The 25,982-nt window shown below is 34.0% G+C and overlaps 1 protein-coding gene across 3 annotated transcripts in view; it reads right to left on the bottom strand.

The window, feature by feature from the left end:
• The window catches only part of KIF18A (kinesin family member 18A), a 107,183-nt gene that overhangs the window by 44,131 nt on the left and 37,070 nt on the right, over positions 1 to 25,982 (bottom strand). For all 3 annotated transcript variants that reach the window (XM_060104435.1, XM_060104436.1, XM_060104437.1), the window contains exons 12-13: positions 23,201 to 23,322; positions 16,209 to 16,444 (exon numbers count right to left, since the gene is read on the bottom strand). In XM_060104435.1, coding sequence (XP_059960418.1) covers positions 16,209 to 16,444; positions 23,201 to 23,322 — 358 coding nt within the window. The remainder of the gene's footprint in view (positions 1 to 16,208; positions 16,445 to 23,200; positions 23,323 to 25,982) is intronic.

Genomic DNA, 25,982 nt, shown 5'->3' with positions numbered 1-25,982 from the left:
AAAAGAGGTAAATACTAGAAAACAGATACTAGAATTAGAGGATCAATCCAGAAGATCCAACATCAGAATAATAAGTGTTCCAAAGACAGAACAGAAAGAAGGGCAGAAACATATTATGGAGGTTTATGTATGTAAGCACGTGGAAGTACTTGAATACATATGTGAAAATTTCTCAGAGTGAAAGAATAAAGGTTTCCAGAGCAAAAGGTCCACAAACTGTTTAGCGTAATGAACTTAAAAAAGACTAACACCAAGGTATACCATTGTGACATTTCAGAAGACCAAGGATCCCAAAATCTTCCTGGGAGAAAAAGTTCCACACAAAGTATGAAGAATAAAAATGGCATGACAGTTAATGGCAACACTGGAATCTAGAAATCAATGGAGCAATGTCTTCACAGTTCTTAGAAAAATCATTTCCAATCTGGAATTCCATACCTAGTCAATCAGAAAATAAAAATATTGCTGTACATCCAAGGTCTAAAAAAATTTTACTTCCTATGCACCCATTCTCCAGAATTTATTGGAGGATGTACTTCCGTAGAATAAAGGGGGACAACAAGAAAGATGGGAAAAAATGCAAATACTACATACAGAAACAATAAAGCTGTACAAGAAAGAGAATTTATACACTTCTTAGCTCAACAGAGAATGATATTTACTTGATAACACTCTAGAGATTTATTTTTAAAAAGGTGAAAAACTGTTTTGGCAAAAAAGGGGGAGAGGAGGAAATGTATACACATTGTAAAGGAGTTAAATCCTTTAAAATAAAATGAAATAAAAGTAAGTAGATAATATCTAAAATTGGAAAAATATAAAGAAATAAGAATTAGCAGTATAAATTTGAAATTTAGAAATTAGGAGGAAAAATCAAAAGAAATAGCTAAAAGGTGAATAAGAATTGGGAGTGGGCAGCAATAGGGCAAGGAATACTTACACAAATATTATAGTACTTGCTAACTTTCTAAATTATGTGCAGGTATTACTTTTATAAAAATATAAACTGAATTTTAAAAGGAGGTGGAGGTGAAGAGGGGGGAAAAAAGGAGGGGGCAGGGGGAGAGGGGAGAGACGGACAGACACACATACATGCACACACATGCAGAAGCTTTTAATGAAAAGAAAAATGGTTAAACTTTGGGGCTATAAAAGGAAAGAGCAGTCCAAAATCACATCTCTTGCTTGTCCTGGGATAGCTTTACCCCAAATCTGTGGACTCTGAGTGGGGTCAAACTAGCCAAAGCTATGAGTCTAACTGAAACATGCAAGCAGATAACATGAAGTGGAATTGGCAATCAAATAGAGGGGCAAAATGAACATTCTAGGCCTAGGGAAGGTGGGAAAGATCTTTTATTTAGCCCCATTCTCCACTGGCTTACCATCTCACTCTCCTACTTATGTTTTCCCTAGCATGCAACAAAAAGAAAGGCAGGACAGTTATCTACCTAGTAATTTAAAGAGGGCCAATAAAAATGTGAATCAATCAGCAAAAATAAATCATTCAATATGGTGAGAATGAGCAGAATGGATTTAAAGTCATGAGTCCCAGGAATGAAGGAAAATTCCTCTTATGCAGGGAAGAGGTAAACCACTTGTGAAATCTGAATGTTAGCATGCGTAATTCTGATATGCTTTAAAGTTTATAGCACATAATAAATAGTAGAAATAAAAATAAAGCTTAGATAGTAAAAATTCTAAGAAATGAAAAATATATTTTGTATGAGGACATGGATTTAATCAGTTTGCTTTCAGATATTTTAAGTGTCCTAAAGGCCTCTAGCTTTAATGATATTTCTTATACCTATCTTTATCTTTACATTTAGATTCCATACGAAGGTAAGATATACTTTAATTTCTTCACAGGTCTGTTGAGATATTCAGATGATTAAACAGAGAGGATACCACTTTAAGGATCAAGACATTTTCTATTATTGTTTTCAAATTAACTAGAATACATATAATTCTAAAGAACAGTTTGGGAACTTCCTGGAGAGAAAATGTTCATTGAAAAATAACTTTGGGGCTTCCCTGGTGGCGCTAGTGGTTGGGAGTCTGCCTGCCGATGCAGGGGACACGGGTTCGTGCCCCGGTCTGGGAGGATCCCGCGTGCCGCGGAGCGGCTGGGCCCGTGAGCCATGGCTGCTGAGCCTTCGCGTCCGGAGCCTGTGCTCCGCAGCGGGGGAGGCCACAACAGTGAGAGGCCCGCGTACTGCAAAAAAAAAAAAAAAAAAAAAAAAAATTAAAAAAAAATTAAAAAAAAAAAAAAAAGAAAAATAACTTTGGTATTGCTTTACTTATAAAGGTCTAACATAGTTATCTTGAAATTCAAGACGATCTCTTAAGGCTTTTTAACACTTCACATAGTTGAAGGCACATATTAATAAAATAACGATATAATGCACCCTATTGTTGTTTTTACAGTTATGAAGCCTTTTTAGCAAAAAATGCATAAACAATGCTAGAGATTTATTCATCAACTCCTTTAGGGAAGAGGTTTAGGGAAGAGGGTAGGCAATGAAAGTTATATGATTAAATAATATAACTTTCCAAAATGACTATGTCCTACAATTTAGACCAGGATTTGAAAAGTGATCAGAGACAGATCAGAGCTAATGAAAGACATAGAAAAGTCTCTCTTCTAAACCCTAGGGTAAGTTTTGCTTAATGAATCCAATCCTAGTCTTTGTAATACTTAACCATTAATAGTTTAGGAAATATCTTAAAATATTTATATGGTGCTTTAAGGCATCGTATATACATCTGAAAATGTGCATTTCAGGATAAAGTGGTTTAGTGTTCTATTTATCTGTTCCTACATTATGGCTAGAGATTCCCACTTCAAAACGTTTGTTTACTGTAAGTCCATAAAGAGACTTAAAAAGGAAGTCAGAAAAAAACATTTGTTGAGACTGCCAAGGTTTAGAAGCCTTTCTAAGTCTTTTAAGTATTAAAACCACTTTCAAAATTAACTCTAAAGGCAAGTGCTAAAATTGTGGATAGTGAAAAAATACAATTTTCATCAGTAGTAGTCCAAATTGTAACACAATGTTACCTAGATTACAACATAAGAACATTAACATTTGTGTAGTCTGTGTAGCACTTTATAGAATAAAATATGCTATTAATATAAGCCACAGCTTAATATCAAAACAAAAACAGTAAAAATAGTAATAAAATTAGAATTAATTTGTCTGCTCACTAAATTATATTTGCTAAGTGGTTAAAAGAAATTATGAACAAATATTTGATGATTGGTTAAGTGGTTAATGAAGAAGTAAACACAGTTTAGATATTAATCTGCCATTTGCCATCATTCCCCCAAACTTCTGAAATTTTAAGGAATATGATCAACTAATGGCAGTGCAATAAAAGCAATAAATTAGATATTTTGACTTTGTTAGTGAAATACAGGAGAGTCTCATAAAGAAGTATATGAAAAAGACATTTGAGAAATTGCCTATACCTCAAGAGAAACATGTAAAAATGTATTTACTGGCTGCATTGTTCTTTAAGCTATTTAAGTCCACTTGTGAGCATAATCTAGTTTGCTTCATTATTTCAATCTTTCAGATATTTCATTTCTCCAAGAAGCTTATCCCACAGATTTGGTTTAGGACTCTAAAATGTTTCCAGTAGAAAGCAGGAAAAAGACAGAGTTGTTTCATGTCTGTCTTTCTAAAAGTAGTTTTAAGAAATGTCAGTATATTTTTACTTTTAAAAGACTTTTTTACAATATTTATTTTTTGCTTATTATAAAAAATTTCCTTAACTAGGCCATAGGGTTAAATGTTACATATATTAATATAGGCCACTTCTTATATGATGCTACTAATACACAAGGATATTACATAATTTAAGAAAATTATATATTATATAATATGCTAGTACATTAGTAGGAAAAAGAAATAAAGTGGTGGTGTAAACGAGCTAAATCTTCATCTCTTAGAATGAGTTGATAATACCTAAACATAGATGAATCAATAAACAGCAGTAAGCATACTGTTTAGAAATATTAGCTGAATACTAGAAATTTGTTATACATCATCCAACATGCATTTTAATAGAAAATAGGAAAAACAGACTTGTTTTATGTCTGTTTTCCTAAAAGTAGTTTTAGGAAATGTCAGTATATTTTTACTTTTAAATGAATTCCTTTAATTATTATAAGAAATGCCCTTATATCAATGCATTATTAACAAGTCACATCTAAATAATTTTAAACCAATGCCCATTACAGAGGAAAAGGAACTTAAAACTTACACATAATGTTTCATAGTAGCAAAAAAAGAAAGGCCCAAGTAATAGAAACCCTTACTTTATGATGTTCTTACATCATAAAAATCATATAGTTTAGCAATTTATATATTTACTGAATTTCCACTTTAAAATGGTCATACTAATTCTTGATTAATTATAGACCACCAGGAAAATCACAGTGGGGTTCATCTCATACACAGAACCAGAATTTAGCACTATATGATCTTAATGTTCACTTAAACTTTCCTACTTTATAATTTGTTGCTCACAGCAAGAAAAGTGATATGCTCATATATCAATCGTATTTGTTGTTGGCAGAACTAAAGTCTCTTATTGATTTACCAGGGGCATTCAGGTAAAGAAACCAAGCAATACAAAGTAATAACATATATAAATATGATTAAAATGAAGACTTAAAAATTTTCTTCACAGACCCAAAAATATGAATAGAAGGCACTATTCCATTTCAACCCCTCAAAACTGAGATGTCATCTACCTACTACTACTAGAAGAAAGAAAACATAAATGTGAATTAAATAGATAAATACCTTTAAAATTTCAAGTTGGGTTACATAGAAATTAAAAACCACCATAAATAAGAGAAAAAAATGTACCATATATGGCAAAGTGTTTAAAGTTCTTGTCTGTATATATATGTATATCTATGTATATACGTATGTGGTCATCTATCAAAGTAAATAAGGAAAATGAAATAGAAAAATAAGACAAAGGAGATAAACAGGTAACCCAGAATGAAATACAAATGGACAAAAGCACATTAAAAAAAATATTCACCTTCTACCCCCCTTTATGGGGGTGGACTGTACACTTATAATAGTTCTGGAGAATAACCTGACAATGCATATCAAATGCTTTAAAAATGTACAGACCCTCTGACCTAACTATTCTACTTTTGGGGGTCTTAGCCTAAGGAAATAATTAAACAAGTCACAAAATATGCACACACATACACAGATGTTCAGTGGAGTGTTGTTTACAACAGCAAGAAAGGGAAAACAACTGAACGTTCATTAATAGGGGATTAGGTAAATATAATATGCAGGTAACAAAAATTACTTAAATTCATATTTGATAGGAAAATGTGTGTATAACAAGGGGTTCAGTGAAAAAACGCAAAACGAGGTTAAAACATTAGTGAAAGGGGCAATAAACCTAAAAATGATGAAAAAACTGTTTTCGACTGTCAATGAAGTTATAGTTTGTTGGGGAGAGGGAAGGTAAGATATGATAATTGCTATAACAATGGAATAAAAAATATAATGGAAATGTAAAAGAGTGTGTGCAGGCAAAGTGGGGAGGACTCATTAATGGGAAGGTTTCATAAAGAAGGCAGTATCTAAATTGGACTGTCAATGAGGATAAGGATCTTAATGGGCTAGGATGTGGGATGGAGAGGAAGTAGCACTCAAGATCGAGGGAAAAGCCTGGAAACTGTAGAGGCAAGAAAATGAAAGCATGTTTAAGAGGAGGTTGGGACACCGAGTGCTATAGGGAAGTGAGTCTGCATAGGGCTGGGAAAGCCTTTAAAGGTTCTTCTAAGTAAGGGGTCTGAACTTTGCTGGGAAGATCATTTTAGGGTGAAGAGCAGACTGTAAAGGGGGAGAGGTGAGAAATGGAAACTATTCTAGATATCAGTATAATTATTCATTTCTTACATCAAATCTTCTCAAAATGTTTTAAAATAAACTGAATTAAGAATCATCACTCTATTCTCTGTTTAAGTAAATCTCTAAAACACAAGTACTAACTGGCAATTTCATGTGGTTTCTTAGGTAGGAGGGGTCTATATTTATTTTTCAGCTTTTTGAAATATTCCACAGATGGTTCCTCTAAATAGAGAGACTAGATAACTTATCACTAATGAGTTAAAAATCCCCCTCTTAAAAAATGGGCAGGCCTTCTGGGGTCATCTTTTGATGTGCTATATCATGTGTCCTGAATGATTTTACCCAGGGGAACTAATTTATCAAAAGCTTAAGACTGCAAATGTTAAAAGATTTACAGAGCTGTACGTTAGTGTAAAAAGCAGAATGCAGTATTTAGCAAACATGAGTCACAGGCTGCAAAGTAGGGTTCATGACAGGGAGACACTGATGAATGGGATTAGATCTAATTGAGGTTTGGTACAAAATGATGGCAAGGATTTTTCTTTTGCTAGCACTCATGTTAATATGCACGCGAGCAAGTATTTTGGGAAACTATGCTAAGTTAAAATTAGTTGGCAAAGTTCTAAAGTGAAATCAAATATTAATATATGCATTTCAATAAACACTTCTAGGCTACAAGTGATTGATACAATTACTGTACTACTCATAAATCTGGATTCTTTTTAACAGCCTTGTGACTCATGGAATTCGCAGATGCAAATGTACAGGTGAATGAATTTTAACTACTTAAAAGATATATAACCTTAAGGTACTAGTGAATTAACCAAACTAATAAACATTTTCTAATGTATTCATAAGACACTATTGTGGTTATTGTAGTAATTAATGCCTACAGAGATAATATCAGCTATTTACGAATATCACAAAGAGAGAATACATTTTAAGAACTGTTATAGTCCTTTGAATTAATCCAGCACTCTGAGTAATAAATCAACCATAACCTTTTGAAACCTGTCTCCGTGGGAAATAGCAGATACCATGTTTTCCTCTCAGTCTCATTTTCCTAGTATTCATGCTTATGTAAGATGGGAGGAAAGAAAAAGACAATGCAAAGAACCTTTTAATTTACAGTAATATTTGCAGTTACAGGTGAATAACTGAACAATGCCTTGTGTACAAGGAGACTAAGGGCCAAACGAAATGTATTTAGGGCTTCAAAAAAGACTTTCATTGTCTATTGGCACTGATTAACTTTTGTTGCCAAGTGGGAAGATATATGAAAGATTTAGTTTATAAGCATTTTGCTGCTTCATATTTATTATATGAGGAATTAGTATAGAGATCTTTTTTATAAAATGAAACATCTTTGTATTCAAGTAATTACAGGGGAAACAAACTTACATAAGAACCCTGTATTCAATCAGAATATCTGTACTATAAGAAACTGGTTCTACTAGTATCTTTTATTGTACTCTAAGATAAAATCACTGACATGGGGTGCAAAATTTAAGAAAAGGAAAGGTTAGAGACAGAAATATTACTAAATGTGAGTTTCCAGATGGATAATGAGGAAATCTTGACTTTTCATTTAATGTCAGAAATTTTATCAGTTCCATAATTAAACCCTGCTGCCGGCATCCCCACCCTGCATGGCACTCAGTGAGTGCTTTCTCTGTTTTCCAGACCCAAAATAGGTGCATGTTTTACTCCAAGTCAACAGACATGTAGTTTGGAGGCAAAGATTTTAAGTCAAATAAATATCTATCCCAAAATTAAGTACTGACATTGGTAAAGTATTAAAATTAACAAAGTTTAAAAAGTTAATTTCTTCTTGAATAAGAAGTAATATAGGCTTATTAATATAAGCAAAATAAAATTAGTCCATATAACAAAAATATAAAAACAAAGGATATCTTTAATTAACAAATGTATAAGACATATATGAAGAAAATTTTAAAATTTTGCTGAGGAACATACAAGAGGGTATGCATATGGAGAGGCAAACTATTCTAGAGTGAGAAGATTTGACAGTAGGAAAATGTGAAGACAAAATTTACAAATTTTCAAAAAGATTTTACTTCCTTGGAATCAGAAAAAAAATGATTCTGACAGACATTTCTTAGTCAGGGACACTTTAAAAACAAAGAATAAAAAAGGGGGACCAGCACTGCTATATGCAAAAAAATACTATAAACTATTAGTTTTTAAAATAATAGTTACTAGCTCTAGGATAGACAAATAGGCAAAAGAATAAGATAAAAATCCAACAAACAGAATTACCTATGACTACTTACTGTATGTAAATTAATGGTGCCATAAGGATAGACTGTCAATATATTATACAAGAATGACTAGCTCTTTGGAAAAAAATTAAGTTAGAGTCTTGCCTGTTATCTTACGTCAAAATGTAAATGGAAGCAAAAATTAAAAAAACTTATGGGTGAAAAGGCCTTTTTTTTTTTTTTTTTTTTTTTTCTTTTTGCGGTATGCGGGCCTCTCACTGTTGTGGCCTCTCCCGTTGCGGAGCACAGGCTCCGGATGCGCAGGCCCAGAGGCCATGGCTCACGGGCCCAGCCGCTCCGCGGCATATGGGATCCTCCCAGACCGGGGCACGAACCCGTATCCCCTGCATCGGCAGGCGGATTCTCAACCACTGCGCCACCAGGGAGGCCCGAAAAGGCCTTTTGAGGAATAATTCCAAAGGCAGGGGGAGAAAAAAACAACTGAAGCTATTTTATTAGATAAAAGTTTAAAATTTCAGTATTAAAAAGGACATCTTAAACAAAGTTAACAGTAAATGATAAACCTGAAGAATATACTTGCAACATGTATCTTACAGGAAAGAGTTAATATCCTTTGATGATCTCATCTAGTCCTATGGCTTTAAATATCATCTAAATGTTAACAATTCTCAAATTTATCTTTCAGTTCAGACTTCTAAACTCCAGATTCTTATATCCAACTGCTTACATGATATCTCCACTTGGATGTATCTTAGACAAATTTAAAATGCTCCAAATTGAACTCCTAATCTGTCACCTCTACCCTATAAACCTGCTCCACCATCTCTTTTAAGGTGACTGGATTCTTTCAGTTGCGGAGTTCAGAAATCTTAGTCAACTTTACCCTTTCATTCTCTCACACCCCAAATCCAATTTGTCAGGAAATCCTGCTGGCTCTACCTTCAAAATATATTAGAATCTGACCACTTCTCACCAACTCCACTGCTACCAACCTGGTTGAGCTACCACCATCTTTTACTTGGGTTATTGCAGTGGTGTCTTAAGTTTCAACCCTTGCCATATGACAATCTATTCTCAAAACAGAAACCAGAGGGATCTTATAAAAACATAACTAAGAGGGCCTCCCTGGTGGCGCAGTGGTTGAGAGTCCGCCTGCCGATGCAGGGGATACGGGTTCGTGCCCCGGTCTGGGAGGATCCCATATGCCGCGGAGCGGCTGGGCCCGTGAGCCATGGCCGCTGAGCCTGCGCATCTGGAGCCTGTGCTCCGCAACGGGAGAGGCCACAACAGTGAGAGGCCCGCGTACGGCAAAAAAAAAAAAAAAAAAAAAAAAAAAAAAAAAAAAAAAACATAACTAAGATATGTTACTTCTCTGCTTAGATCATGCCATAGTTCTGTTTAGTTCAGAGTAAAAGCCTATGTCCTTATAATGACCTACAAGGCTCTACATGATCTGCCTTTGTACTTTGATGTATCCTTACCATCAGATAAGTGCCTGGCACACAGTAAAAGTTCAATAAGTATTACTGAATGAATGAATAAACATCCATATCTTAAGCTCTTGTAAATAAGTAACAATTTTTGCTATACATGACTATGTGAAAAAAATGTTCAAATGATGGCTAGGTCATTCACAGAAAATATATCCTTAAATAGATGGAAAAAAATACACTCAAGTATACTAGTAAACAAAGGAAAAATGCAAAGAAGATAATGTTTATGACTATTAAAGTGGCAAAGAATCAATAAGTAATTAGCAAAGACAAAAGAGGGAGAGAGAACCCCAGATTTAAAAGGATTTAATAGATACATCCCAACCAATGACAAAGTATGGGCCTTGTCTGGATACTGATATAAAAAAGCTATAAAAAGAAATCATTTACGGGACAATGGAGGAAATTTGAACACTGATGGCATTAGTTATGAAAAGGGCACTGTGTTTTCTTTTAGAGACACTAAGATGTAAACGGAAGAAATGATATGTTGCCTGAGTTTTCCTTCAAAATAATCCAGTACAGATATAGATGGGGTGGAGGAAAGCAGATGGGGTTCTCAAGACTAGCCATGAGATAATTCTTAAAGTTAGGTGATAGGTACAGTACATAAGGCTCATTATAGTTTTCTTTGTATTTCTATGTGTTTGAAAATGATTTTCTAAAAATTAAAAATTGAAAATATTTTAACACCAACAGCTGGTGAAGCTAAAAGGAAAAAGGAGCTCATTTTCTTTTCTTTTTTTTTTAATCTTAAAAAGTATTTATTGATATCTCTCTGTAAGTGAATCAAGTGGGTGTAAAGCATCATAAACACAGCATTGAAAATCAGCTAAACCCCATTATAAAAATAAATTACACACACACAAAAAACAAAGACAGTGAAAGAGAGAGAAATTCTTACAAAATTCGTTCAGGGGCTGTGATGCAACCTGGATTGACCACATCTAGACCCACACCTGGATGAGACATAAGGCTCCACACTCTTGGGGCTGAGAGGATTGGTGAGGTTGGGTGAGGAAATGTAGATCCTTTAAAGTAATACTGCGTGGTACCCATTCCATGGGTCCCAAATCTCCAGGTTCGGGGGAATCTTCCTACAGCTAAAACATGCATGGGAAACCCAGAGGATGGTACACTGTGTGATCGGGAAAGGTTTCTAAAACGCACCTCATCTATTCATCTCCTGGTGCTCGGGTTCGCCATTCCAGCCGCTTTACTAACAATCTCCCCACTCAGAGAATCAAGGAGCTCATTTTCTTACACTGTTCATGGGAGTTAAAATTGGTACAACCATATAGGAGAGGGAGAAATTACTTAGCAATATATATTAGAAACTTTTAAAGAAGTGCACATTTCTTGAGCCAGAAATTCCACTTCCAGGAATTTTTCATAGGGGTAATCAGGCATGAGCACCACAATAAATATATATATTTGCTCACTACAATATTATTTATAATAATGAAAATTTATTAAACAACCTAAATTCCTAACAACAGAGTACAGATTATATCAATTATAGTTAATCTCATCAGATTTTTAAAAACACAGTGTGTGTGTTTTAAATACAAAGAATGTAGCTGATCTAGTAAATACTTTTTAAAGCACCAGAAATAAAATATTCAAACCCCACAGCATTTAGTAATTTTGAAATTTAACAACAAAACCACTTGACATTACAGGAGTATAGGAAAAAAGTTTGTGGCACATGTAGAAGCTTAAGATGAATGAGACACATTCAACTCTGTTTTGCTTGAGTTGAATTTTACTTCTAAAATTTGTTAAGACTATTTATTGATAAATTTTAGCAATATATGCTATTTGGCTATTGCTTCATGTCTTTAGAAATTCAAGCATCAATTTCACTATTTATACTTTTTAAAATGAACTACTTCAATATTCTAAGACTAAGAAAAATAAACATTTATAAATTGACTCACTTTATACCCCTTCCCTGTTAGTCATCTTTGACTCTCTCTTCATAATGAATATAATATACATAATTCATGGAATGAACAAGACATACTAAGCAAATAGTTAATCTATAAAATCACTTGAATATTAAAATAATAAAGTAAGAACAAAACATAATAAAAACAAAACCCACCTTCTGATACATTTTCAGAAGAAAGTTCATGATTATAAAAGGTAACATAACCTCAATAGTCTTTCCTTTTGAATACGTTGTGAAAAAGAATTCAGAACCAAATAAATGTTTTGTTTTACTGTTGACAAGTATAGTCTACGCAATTACACTGTAAGTGAAATACAGATTTTTAAATAAGGGATACTGATCATCACATAGCAGGTGGTCAGTATTTCTTAATCTTGGTGTTAAAACTCTATTTCCTCTCCAACATCTTGAATGCACTATAAATAAAGAATCAAGGCCCCAAAGGTATGAGAGAATCTGAAAAAAATCTTAAAGTTTTCCTTCTAATGATCTCAACAAGGTCACTTCTGATGAAGATAATGCTTTATTAAAAGAAAAAGAATATACATATAACCCCAACTTGCCTGTCATCTTAATGTAAAGATATAGTATAGGAAACCTAATAATAAGAGACTTAGGTAATTCAGAGCAACCTCTCTACTGAAGGCAAGTAAAAAATCTGGACAAAATATAAAAAACACAGGCTTGAAGGCACAGGAGAGCTAACAAGATTGTGAAGAATTATAGGCAGGTATCAGGAGGAAGTTGAAGGCTCAGGAAAGTAATCTCTGCATTTACAGCTATTTTCCCCTCAAGGTTACTTGCTGATGCTGGAGGTGGCAGAACAGCTTAGTAACATTGTTGAGAGCTTTGTAGGACTGGGATGCAGGAACCGGAATTTAGTGCCTACTAAAGGGAGTTCTTCCTAAACCCTCCCCAATTTGAGTTGGGGCACAGCTAAACTCCACAGGGTAAACTAGGAGTAGGCAGGCCCTCGCAGAAGCTGAAGTTCACTTTCAAATTATCTCAGTCTCTAAAACTGGACTGAAACGATTTTAGACTGCTAATGCCAAAAGGAGCCTGGAATAAGCAAATGTTAATCCTTTCTGAGGAAGACATTGTTATCAGAAGTCTCAAAGGATTTCTACAAACGATTCTGCAAATACATGTGGGATGCACAAAAATTAGCATGCATTCAAGGAAATGCACGTGAAAGAAATCCAGCAGAAAGAGAACAGAAACAGACGCAGTGGGTTCTAGGCTTGGGAATTCTCAGGCACAGACTTCACCCAGCGGATTCAGTGAGAATTTCTGCAAAGAAATGGAAACTATAAAAAAAGAATCAAATGGAAATTCTGGAATTGAAATATAACTGAGATAGGGAACTTGATGGATTTAAGAACCATTTGACACAGCTGAAAAGAGAAACTACAGAATATGTGAAAAGAAATTTCCAGGAAGAGAAAAAACAATGAAAAGCAGAAGAGAGTAAAAGGTATAGGTAAGACAATAAAAAGGTACCAAGTAATATAATTGGAGTCTCAGAAGTAGAAAAGAGAATAAAAGTGGCAGAAGTAATATTTGAAGATATAATGGTTACGAACTTTACAAAACTGCTGAAAAATAATGCAGACACAAATTCAGAGAGTCCTGTGAACCCAAGTAAGAGAGGTAGAAATAAAATTACATTTAGGCACAATACAGCAAAACTACTAAGACCCAAAGACAAAGAGAAAACATTTTAGGAAGCCAGAAGTCAGATTATATTCAAAGGAGCAACACTTAGAATGAAAGCTGGCTACGAAAGCAACAACAAAAACCAGGAGATAATGAAATGATGTCTTTAAAGTGCTAAAATAAAAGAACACCAAACTGGAATTCTGTACCCAGCTAAACAGTCTTCAAGAAAATAAGTAAGATACATACATCTTCAGAAGTAATTGAGGTTATGAAATTTAAGATAGGGAGATTATTTTAGATTACTTGATGGGCTCAATCTAATCATATGAGTGCTTAAAAGCAAAAACTTTCTCTAGCTGTAGGCAGAAGAGATGAGGCAGAAGGGAAGGTAAGAGAGATTTGAAGCATGAGAATGACTTGACCTGCCTTTGCTGGCTAGGAGATGAAGTGATGAAGAGGGCCACATGCTAGGGAATAGGGGCGACCTCTAAAAACTGAGTGCCTGCACAATGCCAGGTACTTTAGCAAGTTTGGACTTGCTCTGAATTCGAGCTGCCTGGCCGATAGCCAACAAGAAAACAGAGACCTCAGCCCTACAGCCACACAGAACTGAATTCTGCAAACAACCAGCATGAACTTAGAAGCACGTTCTCTCCCAGAATCTCCAGATGGGAGACCCAACTAGCTGATACCTTGATTTTAGCCTGTGATACTCGAGGCAGAGTAACCAACTGAGCCTGCTGGACTTCCAATCTACAGAACTCTGAGATAATAAATCAGTGTTATTTTAAGTTGATATGTTTGTGTTAATTTTTTAGTGTTGCAATAGAAGCCTGATATAAATGGAGAAATCCACAGTAAAAGATGAAGTTTTTAATAGTTCACCTCAGTATATGACAGAACATGAATTAAAAAATAAGTCAGTAAGAACAAGATTTGAAGAACACAACCAATTTGACCTGACTTAATATATTCTTTAAAAGCATAATTGAAACATTTACACCAACTCTATGCTGGTCTTTAAAGAAGTCTCCACAAACTTCAATGAATTAAAATCACTAAAAATAAGAGTTGCAAATTTAAAAAGAATATACATTAATTTAGTGTTGCTGTTATTACTTTGGGTTAAGGTAAAGATGAGACATAAACAAATGTAAAATCTCATAAACACTTGTATAAGAAAATTTTTGGAGAGTTTGACAGATCATTTTAATTAAAAAAAAATATTTGTTCTCTGACCCAGCAAATTAGTTCCTAGGCAACTGGTACACATGCAGACATGGGAATACAGTAGTCTCCCCTTATCCATGGGAGGAAACATTCCAAGACTACCAGTGGATACCTGAAACTGCAGATAGCACTGAACCATATATTTACTATGTTTTTCTTTTCTTTTCCTATACATATCTACCTAAGGTAAAGTGTAATTTATAAATTAGGCACAGTAAGAGATTAACAACAATAATTAATAATAAAATAGAACAATTCTAACAATATACTGTAATAAAAGTTGGTAACTGTGGACTCTCTCAAAATATCGTATTGTACAAATTTAATGCCTTTTCCATCTGAACTAAGCACTTACCTCTCATTGTGGCCATAACTTTTGCAATTTGAGGTCCAAGAGCAAAACTAACATGAATTTCTTCTTCCTTCTTCATGACTTCATGGATAGAATATTCACTCTTCTCATAAATTTTAGCAACCACAGCATGTGATTTATTTTTCTTTCCTTATTAAGTCTAGAATTTTCACCTTTTCACTTAAAAGGAAGCTCTTTATGGCTTCTCTATGGTAAACCCAAATTGCTAGCATCACTACTCTTGCACTTTGGGGCCATTATTAAGTAAAATAAGGGCTACTTAAACACAAGCACTGCAATACTGTGACAGTCGATCTGATAACCAAGATGGCTACTACATGACAAACGGGAAGAATATGATGGACAAAGAGATGATTCACATCCTGGGCAGGACAGAGTAGGGCAGCATGAGATTTCATCATGATACTCAGAACGGTGTGCAATTTAAAACTTATGAAGTTTTTATTTCTGAAATTTTCCATTTAACATTTTTGGACCTCAGCTTAGTGCAAGTAACTGAAATGGTGGAAAGTGAAACTGCAGATAAGGGAGGACTACTGTATATGGGCATGCTCTCTGACATGCACTGTTCACCAATAGAACAATGGTGAAGTAAATGATGGTGCATCAATTCTCACAACTATTAAAAAACATGCTAGATTCTTTATGTATGTACCCTAAAACTGTTCAAATAAACTAAACAAATATAAACAGTTGTAGTTTAATATATATACAATATGCTAGCATTCATGTGAAATGTAACAAAAAGCTAATGAGTTAATTATCTAATACAAACATTATACACACACTGTAATGATAACCAAACTGTTAATAGGCATTAATCTCTAAGATAGCACAGAAGATTGAGGTTCTGGGAAAAGTTGAAGAGGGCACTCTACTGCTATAGAATCTGAATATTTTAAAACCAAGATTATATGTTAGTTTTTCAATTAAAATGTCCCATGCACACTTTTATGAGAGCAGAGACATCAAGTGATCTGCCAACAAAAAAACAATAAATTCTACACTGTTAGTTGATCTTAAGAACATACAAGATTGTTATGTATTACAGAATATAATATTCTTAATTATAATCTTCAGTCTTTAATAGAAGTTAAATTTTAAAGAAGGGTGGAAGTAAAATTATCTTATCAAAAAAAGGTAAAATAAAATAACTTTACTGCTAGAATTATTTAGAACATCAAGCATACTTACTCTTATACCTTTGAAAGATACTGGTTAATTGAAATGATTCTGAAGTTAATTCTCCCATTTTCACAAAATAGCAAACCTACTAAAAAACTGACTGTTCTGTTGATTGATATTATAACGGAGGCTACTCCTTAGAAATAATGTTTATTTACTTAATGAAATAAAAGCTGTACTTACAACAAGGAGAAGACTGAACTGATCCAAGTTGTGGAAAGGTCGTAAGAATAGAAACCCCTGGTAGATCATTTTGCTTTGCATGTTCAGTAGTTTGGTCAGCCCAAACCACCACTTTCTTCCTCTCTACCAAATGTTCAATTTCTTTGAAGTCAGACTCAAAAGTAGCATTTAACAGGCCAGATTCTTTTAATGCACAATACTGTTTTCTTAGGGCTGGAAGTAAAGCATTCAATACTCTGCATACAGAAGGTGACAAGAAAAGAAAGATAAATACTAAATTTTAAATACATTATTATGGTTCTATGTAACATCCAAAGTAATAGCAGATGATTAAAATGGTTCCCTGTACATATTTTCCTTTAGAATATTTCAATCAAATACCTCAAATATTCTTAATACATTAAGTATAGATTGGAAAGAATGTTGGATGGGAATTACAAGCACCAGGCTGTAGTCTCAGCGAGTCTTCACTTGCTTTTATATGACCTTGGATAAGGCACTACCTGAGGTTTCTCTTCTATAATGTGGGGTACAGCTGGACAGCCACTACTTTCAATAGGAGATTGTTTTCAGAACTATGCAAAGCATAATGTGATTTACAAATCAAAAATAGTGTTGTTATTGTTATTAAATACTATGAGATTGAAATGAAATATTAATACACTGTCAAACGATGAAGCTCAACTTAGGTATATAAGGTTTAAAAAATAACAAATGAACAAAAGACAACTTTCCTTGAAATTAGCTCTTCATGAGCTAAAGCAATAGCTTTCAAAGCCATTCAAAGGAAAAATGTGGAAAAGTATGGTGGGTACAGGAAAATGATGGGGCATTGGATTCTTGGCTCTGATTCAAAATCTCGCCTATTGCTGTCAATCAGAGCAGTACTAAATGCATCTTTTTAGGTATTAGACCTCCATGAAGAGTGTTCACTGAAGAAATGCCAGAACTAAAAAGTTATAGGTGGTTCCTAACTTTTATATCAAAGAAGACATCAAACAACACGAATAATCTTGAAATGACTTAGTCCTGGTGTTCCAGCTGACTCATAACATCCAGAAGAATAGAACCATCTGAAGTAGGAATAGGGCAGTGGGAAAAGAATAGGCACTAATTTTAACACTTAAGGAAATAACTACTTTATTATCTAAGAATCTTAAATATTTAGATAGCAGTACAAATAAATAGTCTGTGACATTTTTCTTTTTGGTGATAGTGGGGAGTACGCCATTTAAGCCAAGTAGGTAACAACTGTAGGGAAAAGTCATTAATCAGAAAGTCAATAAAAACAGTTATTTACAACTGCTTTCCTTTTGGAAAGTCTAGAATTTTGATTCACCCTGCTAGGCACAGGGCGCCTATTCAACCAGCTCCCAATAAAAATCCAGGACACTAAGTGTCAGCCTAACAAGATTCCGAAGTAGACATCATTTCACATGGGTCATTGCAACTTTTTTCTGGAGAACTTAAGCACAACTGTGTGGGTCCACTGGATGAGGACACTTGAAAGCTTACAACTAACTGGTTTCCTTTGTTCTTTGCCCCATTCACCTTTGCCTTTTGCTGATTTTGTTTTGTATGCTTTTACTCTAATAAATCATAACTATGGAGTCAACTATACGATGGGTTCTGTGAGTCATCCTAGTAAATTATCAAACATGGAGGTGGTCTCAGGGACCCAGGACATAAGTTATTTATGTATGTATGTGTGCATGTATGTATGTTTGTATGTATTTATGCATTCATTCATTTATTTTTAAGTTTTTGGACTCGATATTGGTATATATTGCAAAATGATCATCACAATAAGTCTAGTTAACATCTGTCACAGAATTCTTTTTCTTCTGATGAGAAATTTTAAGACCTACTTTCTTGGCAACTTTCAAATATGCAGTACAGTATTATTAACCATAGTTGCCATGCTGTACCTTACATTTACATGATTTACTTAATAACTGGAAGTTTGTGCTTTGTGACTCCCTTTGTGGTCCCTTGACCAATTCCCCATCCCTGCCCCCAACACCCCACCACCAACCTGTATAACCTGGTCTCTGTATCTATAAACTTGGGTTTTGTTTTTGTTTTTTGTAGCAATGAACACAGGTGTGCTTTATCATTTGTGTTAGTGTTTTCATTTTCTTTGGATAAATACCCAGAAGTGGAACTGCTGTATTATATGACAGTTATTTTTACCTGCCTATGTTTTCTACTCAGGGTTTTATGGTTTCAGATCTTACGTACAAGTTTTTAATCCATTTTGAGTTAATACAATTTTGTGTATGGTGTAAGATATTCTTTGGCTTGTTGCTGTGCACTTTTCCCAGCACCATTTATTGAAGAGACTATCCATTCCCTATTGTATATTCTTGGCACCTTTGTTGTAAATTAATTGACCATATATGCATGGGATTATTTCTGGGCTCTCTATTCTGTTCCATTGATCTATGTGTCTGCTTTTGTGCCAGTAATATACTGTTTTGATTACTATTGCTTTGTAGTATAGTTTTTAAATTGGGAGTGTTGTTGCTCACACTTTGTCTTTCTCAAGAATGCTTTGGTTATTTGGAGTCTTTTGTGGTTCCACACAAATTTTATAATTGTTTGTTCTAGTTCTGTGAAAAATGCCATTGAGTATTGATAGGGATTGTTCTAAATCTGTAGATTGCTTTGGGTAGTATGGACATTGTAACAATACTAATTCTTCCAATCCATAAGCATGGAGTATATTTCCATTAATTTGTGTCTTCTTCAATTTCTTTCATGAATGTCTTATAGTTTTCAGTGTACAGGTCTTTCCCCTCCTTGGTTAAATTTATTCCTAGGTATTTTATTCTTTTTGGTGCAATTGTAAATGGAATTGTTTTCTCAATTTCCTTTTTGATAGTTTGTTATTAGTGTATAGAAACACAACAGATTTCTGTATATTGATTTTTGTATCCTGCAACTTCACTGAATTTGTTTATTCTAATAGTTTTTTGGTTGTGTCTTCAGAGTTTTCTGTATATAATATCATGTCATTGGCAAAAGTGACAGTTTTACTCCTTCCTTTTGAATTTAGATGCCTTTTATTTCTTTTTCTTGTCTGACTGCTGTGGCTGGGACTTCTAATACTATGGGTTTTTTTAAAGTTAATTTTTATTGGGGTATAGTTGATTTACAATGTTGTGTTAGTTTCTGCTGTACAGCAAAGTGAATGAGTTATACATATACATATATCCACTCTTTTTTAGATTCTTTTCCCATGTAGGTCATTACAGAATATTGAGTAGAGTTCCCTGTGATATACAGTAGGTTCTTATTAGTTATCTATTTTATATACAGTAGTGTGTACATGTTGAATAAAAGTGGCAAGAGTGGGCATCTTTGTCTTCTTCCTGATCTTAGATGAAAAGCTTCTCAGCTTTTCACCACTGAGTATGAGGTTAGTTGTTGGCATGTCATATATGGTTTTTATTATGTTGAGGTATGTTCCCTCTATAATCACTTTGTTGCAAGTTTAATCATAAATGGATATTAAATTTTGTCACATGCTTTCCCTGCATCTATTGAGATGATCACATGATGCCTTATCCTTCATTTTGTTATCACACTGATTGATTTGCAGATGTTGAACCATTCTTGCATCTCTGGAATAAACCCCACTTGATTGTGGTGTATGATCCTTTTAAAGTATTGTATTGGTCAATTTGGTTTGCTAATATTTTGTTGAAGATTTTTGCATCTATGTTCATCAGGGATATTGGCCTGAAATTTTCTATCCTTGTCTGGCTTTGGTGTCAGGGTAATGCTAGCCTATAAATGAGTTTGGAAGTGTTCCCTCCTCTTCTATTTTTTAATTGAAAGAGTTTGAGAAGAACTGGTATTAACTTTTCTTTGAATGTTTGATAGAATTTACCAGTAAAGCCATCTGTTCCTGAACTTTTGCTTGTAGGAAGGTTTTTAAGTACTAATTCAATCTCCTTACTAGTAATTGGTCTGTTCAGATTTCTTATTTCTTCATGATTCAGTCTTGGTAGGTTGTATATTTCTAGCAATTTTCTAGCAATTCTAGGTTGTCCAATTTGTTGCTATATAATTGTAGTAGTCTCTAAGGATCCTTTGTATTTGTGTAGTATCAGTTGTAACATCTCCACTTTCACTTCTGATTTTATTTATCTGAGCCTTCTCTGTTTTTCTCCATGAGTCTAGATAAAGGTTTGTCAATTTTATCTTTTCGAAGAAGCAGCTCTTGGTTTCATTGATCTTTTCTGTTGTATTTTAGTCTCTATTGCACTTATTTCTGCTCCAATCTGTGCTATTTCTTTCCTACTACTAACTTTGGGCTTTATTCTTGTTTTTCTGTTTGTCTATTTTTTTATTTTGCTTTTGATTTCTTCTTTGATGAACTGGCTGTTCAGTAGCATGTTGTTTAATCACATGTTGTAAATTTTCCAGTTTTCTTTTTGGAATCATTTCTAGTTTTATACCACTGTGGTCAGAAAATATGCTTAATATGATTTCAATCTTCTTAGATCTGTTAAGACTTATTTTGTGGCCTAAGATATGATCTATCCTGGAGAATGTCACATGTGCAGTTTAGAAGAATGTATATTCAGTGGCTTTTGTATGGGATGTTCTGTATATATCTGTAAAGTCTGTCTAGTGTAACATGTTGTCTAAGGAAGATGTTTCCTTATTGATTTTGTCTGGATGACCCATCCATTGATGTGAATGGGGTATTAAAGTCCCTTATTCTTACTGTATTGCTGTCTATTTCTCATTATGTCTGTTAATATTTGCTTTTTATATTTAGGTTCTCCTAGGCCAGGTGCATAAATATTTACAAATGTTATATCCTCTTGTTGGATTGACCTCCTTTATCATTATGTAATGCCAATCTTTGTCTCTTATTACAGTCTTTGTTTTAAAATCTATTTTGTCTGATATAAGTATAGCTACCCCAGCTTTCTTCTGGTTTCCATTTGCATGGGATACCTTTTTCCATCCCTTAACTTTCAGTCTGTGAATTGTCTGTATGTCTGAAATGAGTCTCTTGTAGGCAGCATATAGATGGGGCTTGTTTTTATATCCATTCAGCCACTCTGTCTTTCGATTGGAGCATTTAGTACATTTACATGTAAAGTAATTATTAACAGGTATGTACTTACTGCCATTTTATTAATTCTTTTTTGGCTGTTTGGTAGTTCCTCCATTCCTTTCTTCTCTTGTTCTTTTCCTTTGTGGTTTGATGACTGTCTTTAGTGGCATGCTTAATTCCTTTCTTATTATCTTTTGTGTATCTACTATAGGTTTTTGCTTGGAAGTTTCCATGAGGCTTACATGTAACCACAAATTTATAACTGTCTATTTAAAGCTGGTAGCCACTTAAGTACGAATGCATTCTGAAGGTCTACGTTTTCATCCCCCACCACATTTTATGTTTTTGACGTTATATTTTATATCTTTTTATCTTGTATATTCCTTAAGGAATTATTGTAGTTAGTTATTTTTTACTACTTTCTTCTTTTAACCTTCATACTAGCTTTATAAATGATTGATGAACTCCTTTAGCTCTTGCTTGTCTGGAAAACTCTTATTTCTTCTTCAATTCTGAATGATAACTTTGTGAGGTAGTCTTTTTGGTTGAAAATTTTTTTCTTTCAGCACTCTGAATATATACTAAATCTTTTTTTGTTTGTTTGTTTCCACTCTATAAGCTCAGGCTAAGACAGTGCATCACACTCATTATTTTTTGTTATTTAATCCTTTTAAAATTGTTATAAGGAAAGTATGATAATTTAACATATAAGAAAACTAAGGGTTAGTGAGGTAAAATAATTTATGCAAGGTTATAGTGCTCATATAAACTAGAATTCAAGACCAACTCTAAAACTCATACTCTTTCTACTATATTGTATTGCCTCTGTAATGCTTTGGTTCACCAATATTCAAAGTTAGAAATCTTTTTTCCCCATTTTGAGGCCAAAATGTATCTTAAATATATTAATCTATTTGTATGGTGTATCAAATACAGTATGGTCAAAATAAATTAATGTTTCTTTGACAACTTTAACTCTTGCAGGTGGTGTGAGTACAAGTAAATGAATGTTCAATGTATGCTCTAGGTATAAATATAGAAAGTATGGGGAGAGCAGGGTGAGCTTCTATCCACAGGATAATATTTCCCTAAAGTTTTTCCTTCCCTTTTTCTTCTTCTTTTAAAAAATAACTATGCTAATATAATTTCCTTTAAATCAAAAGTATGGAAAATTAATTACCAGTTATTTGAGAACACTAGAAGAACTCTAGTAGAATTTTAGATTGGCAGAAAGCCCTTAGAGAAATAAATTTCTCATTTTTACAGAGCATGAAAGTGACACCTAAGGAGTTGACTGATATATCCAAGGTAATAAAAATAAAGATCAAGTTATACTTTTTTACCATTACGTTTCAAAAATTAAAAGGTGTTACTACTGAGTTAGTAGAGAGAGCATGAAAGAGCTACTATAGCATCACTTAAAACTTGGGACATGATGTTAAAAAATATACACTTTTAATAACTTCATTTTAATGATAGCAAAAAATCATTCTGGAATTACAAATGCTTAAAAACTGTCTACTTAAAAATTCAGTTGGTATTAATAGTAGTAGTTTCTAGGAGGGGACAAGGATGGCTAGAGGACAGGTAGAAGACAAACTCTTTTTCACTGTAGAGGCATCTTTGAAATTTTGTATTACATGACATATATTACATAAAAATAATAAATTAAAAAATGTTTTCAAAACTATAAAGCACTATAAAAAATTAGAGGAGAAGAACAACATCCTTTATACTTTCTCAGTGTTTTCTAACTCTGTATGATTTCTGATGCTGGCAGACACTTAAAAAATAATATGTACCTTGTACTGGATAAAATTAAATTTTCTGGCAATGGAAAACTAAACTTCTATGCTTCAGGTTCCTTAGGTCTACAGTATTAACATTTTTAGAACAGGTAAATCCATGTACTTACGCCTCCGTCTGCCTGTGTTGCTGTTCTTGAAGACAAGCTAGATCCATCATATGTTTAATTTGTGCTTTCAAATCTTTGTTCTGGAGGTGCAAATGGTGGCAATGAAGTTCTTTATCAAGTTCCTGGGGAAAACAATACAAACTATACCTCAGATTCATTTAAAAATGTTAAAATTAAATCAATTTTAATAAAACTTATTTTATATTGGTGTCAATAGTTTTAATTCTTAAAAATATGAAATGGTATGTTTAAGAACAATTTGAAAAACAAGTGTTCTGGTGCAGGTGGTCTATGACTTACAAGTTTCAAATTTCCTCAGAAACTGAACGTCAGGAACTCAGAACAAATTTTACTATAGTGACAGTTTCTTGGTCTATCCAACTTGTTCATAATACTTCGAAAGTACATGAATATGGCCCGTTTTTGCTTAAATGTCACTTCTTCAGGGAGGCTTTCCCTAAGCTTTACATTTAAAGATGAACAGTCTCCACCCCTCATAGTTTCTGCCATAGCACTGATTAGTAACAATTCCATTTATTTATTTGTTCATAGATTCTCCATATTAGAATGTAAGGTACACCACCAGGACAGGGGCTATGTCAATACAATAAAAGTTTCACACAATAAAAATCTCTTGGGGGGCTTCCCTCGTGGCGCAGTGGTTGAGAGTCCGCCTGCCGATGCAGCGGGGCACGGGTTCGTGCCCCGGTCCAGGCAGATCCCACATGCCGCAGAGCAGCTGGGCCCATGAACCTGTGTGTCCGGAGCCTGTGCTCCGCAACGGGAGAGGCCACAACAGTGAGAGGCCCGCGTACCATAAAAAAAAAAAAAAAAAAAAAAAATCTCTTGGGGAATTCCCTGGCAGTCTAGTGGTTAGGGCTCCATGCTTCCACAGCAGGGGGCATAGGTTTGATCCCTGGTTGGTGAGTTAAGATCCCACATGCCATGAGGTGTGGAAAAAAAAAAAAAATCTTACCTTCACCCAGTCTTGGTATAAGCTTCATTCTAGGCCAAGTGTAAAAATGTTCTCGTAGGCTCCCTTATGTGCATATGCCCAAATGTTCTCTAATCTACCACCTAAAATTACTTATATTTTCTCAAATCTACTAAACCTTAAGCATGGAAAACGTCAGCTAAGTGGATACACTAAAGTATGAATGGTAATAATCCAGTAGCATTCTCAGAATATTAAATTGGAAAAATTTTAGTTAATAAAATAAAACGGAGTGAAATATTTTGGACATTGTAAGGGGCTGAGACAAAAATCCTATAAGCAGGGGAGCTGTGCCTAGAAACTTCCAACAGATAATTCCCATAATCCATTTTAGGTTTTCAATACTCCTTCCCAACCTGCAGTTGGCCATTGATTCTCTGTAAGCTTAAAGTTATTTTTTTCTTTTTCTTTTTTGTAATACTTCCTAAGCTAGTGGTGGGCACTATGACAGGGAAACAATGTAATTCTATGTGTCTGAGATATAGTAAAGTTGGGGGTTGTTTATTGACATGATTCATAATTGTATTTCAAGAAATACAGCAAGTATTTTAGAGCAAACTCTCTTTAGGGAGTCAGGATGATACGGTTAGACCACTGGCCTATGAATCAGGTGATTTTAGAGATGGCTCAACTATGGCACAAATGCTACCTGGAACCCAAAATATGGTCTTTATGGAGATCAGTTTACTTGACTAAAATTTAAGAGCTTGCCTAGATGATCTCTTTAGTTTTTTCCAGTCAAAAAATTCAACGACCCTAAAACTATGAACACGTTTGTCAAATATTCCACCTTTTCTCTTTAAAAAAAAAAAACCCTTCTTTTTTTACTCCCTCTGTTAATCTTATTGTTTTATCTTCTTGCACCACTCTTAAAGAGACAAGTCTTGACTGTATAATTATTTTACTCAATAATAGTTCTTGGCTAGTTTGTTGTCTTTGAAAAACCAAGTTTACAATTTGAATCTTTTTCTTGTTTTGATACACTAATGACTGAATCTGATTGGAAGCGCATAGCCTATTATGAGAGCTACGGGGAGGTTAGTAATAGCTGAAGTAAGAATATAGTATAGTGAAAGGTAATATATAAAATGTGAAAGGCCTTCAGGTGCCATGCCAGACCTGGGAAATCATAATAGAGTTCACATTAGGGAGGAAGTACTGAAGAGTGATATGATTGGAGTTACCTTTTAGAAAGCTCATTTTGCTTGCAGTAGAGAGAATGAATTGCAGTGGAATACAAATGGAAGCATAAAGGTCAAATGTAGCAGTCCGATAATGGGGGCTGGGAGTCTGAATTAGGGTAGTGGCAGGGGAGATACAGAGAAGTGGATAAATTTGTGAGGTTAAGAGGTAGATAACGCAGGAGGGTATAGAAAAAAGGGCAGCAATTTGAAAGTCGCAGTACTGGATGTCTGTCCAGAGTTGTACAACTGTGGTTAAATCTTTTCACAAAGTTATGTCTCAGTTTGTTTATGTAAGATAATAATGGCTTATACATAGATAACTGTTTCAGCTGTGAAAATATCCACAGGAAAAAAAAATTGAGAGTGGGATTAGGGTGATGGAAACTGCTTTAATTTTAATTTTTTCAAATTATTCATAATAAAATGCATTAAAAAACAAGAATTTAAAAATCAATTCCAGATTCATATTCAGGTGTGAAAAGTCCTGATTAAAAGAGTTATAGAAGACAGATTATTAGAAAAATTAGATTTGACCATGGTGAAAAAATTTAAATTTATCGAAAATAACCTGAACAATATTAACTTTATAAATGCTACTAAGTAG

This window comes from Mesoplodon densirostris, chromosome 7 (assembly GCF_025265405.1).
Source record: "Mesoplodon densirostris isolate mMesDen1 chromosome 7, mMesDen1 primary haplotype, whole genome shotgun sequence".
In the NCBI taxonomy this organism is placed as follows: Eukaryota; Metazoa; Chordata; class Mammalia; order Artiodactyla; family Ziphiidae; genus Mesoplodon; species Mesoplodon densirostris.
Note: the sequence above shows the minus strand (reverse complement) of the source record. Positions and strands in the feature narration are given on the sequence as shown.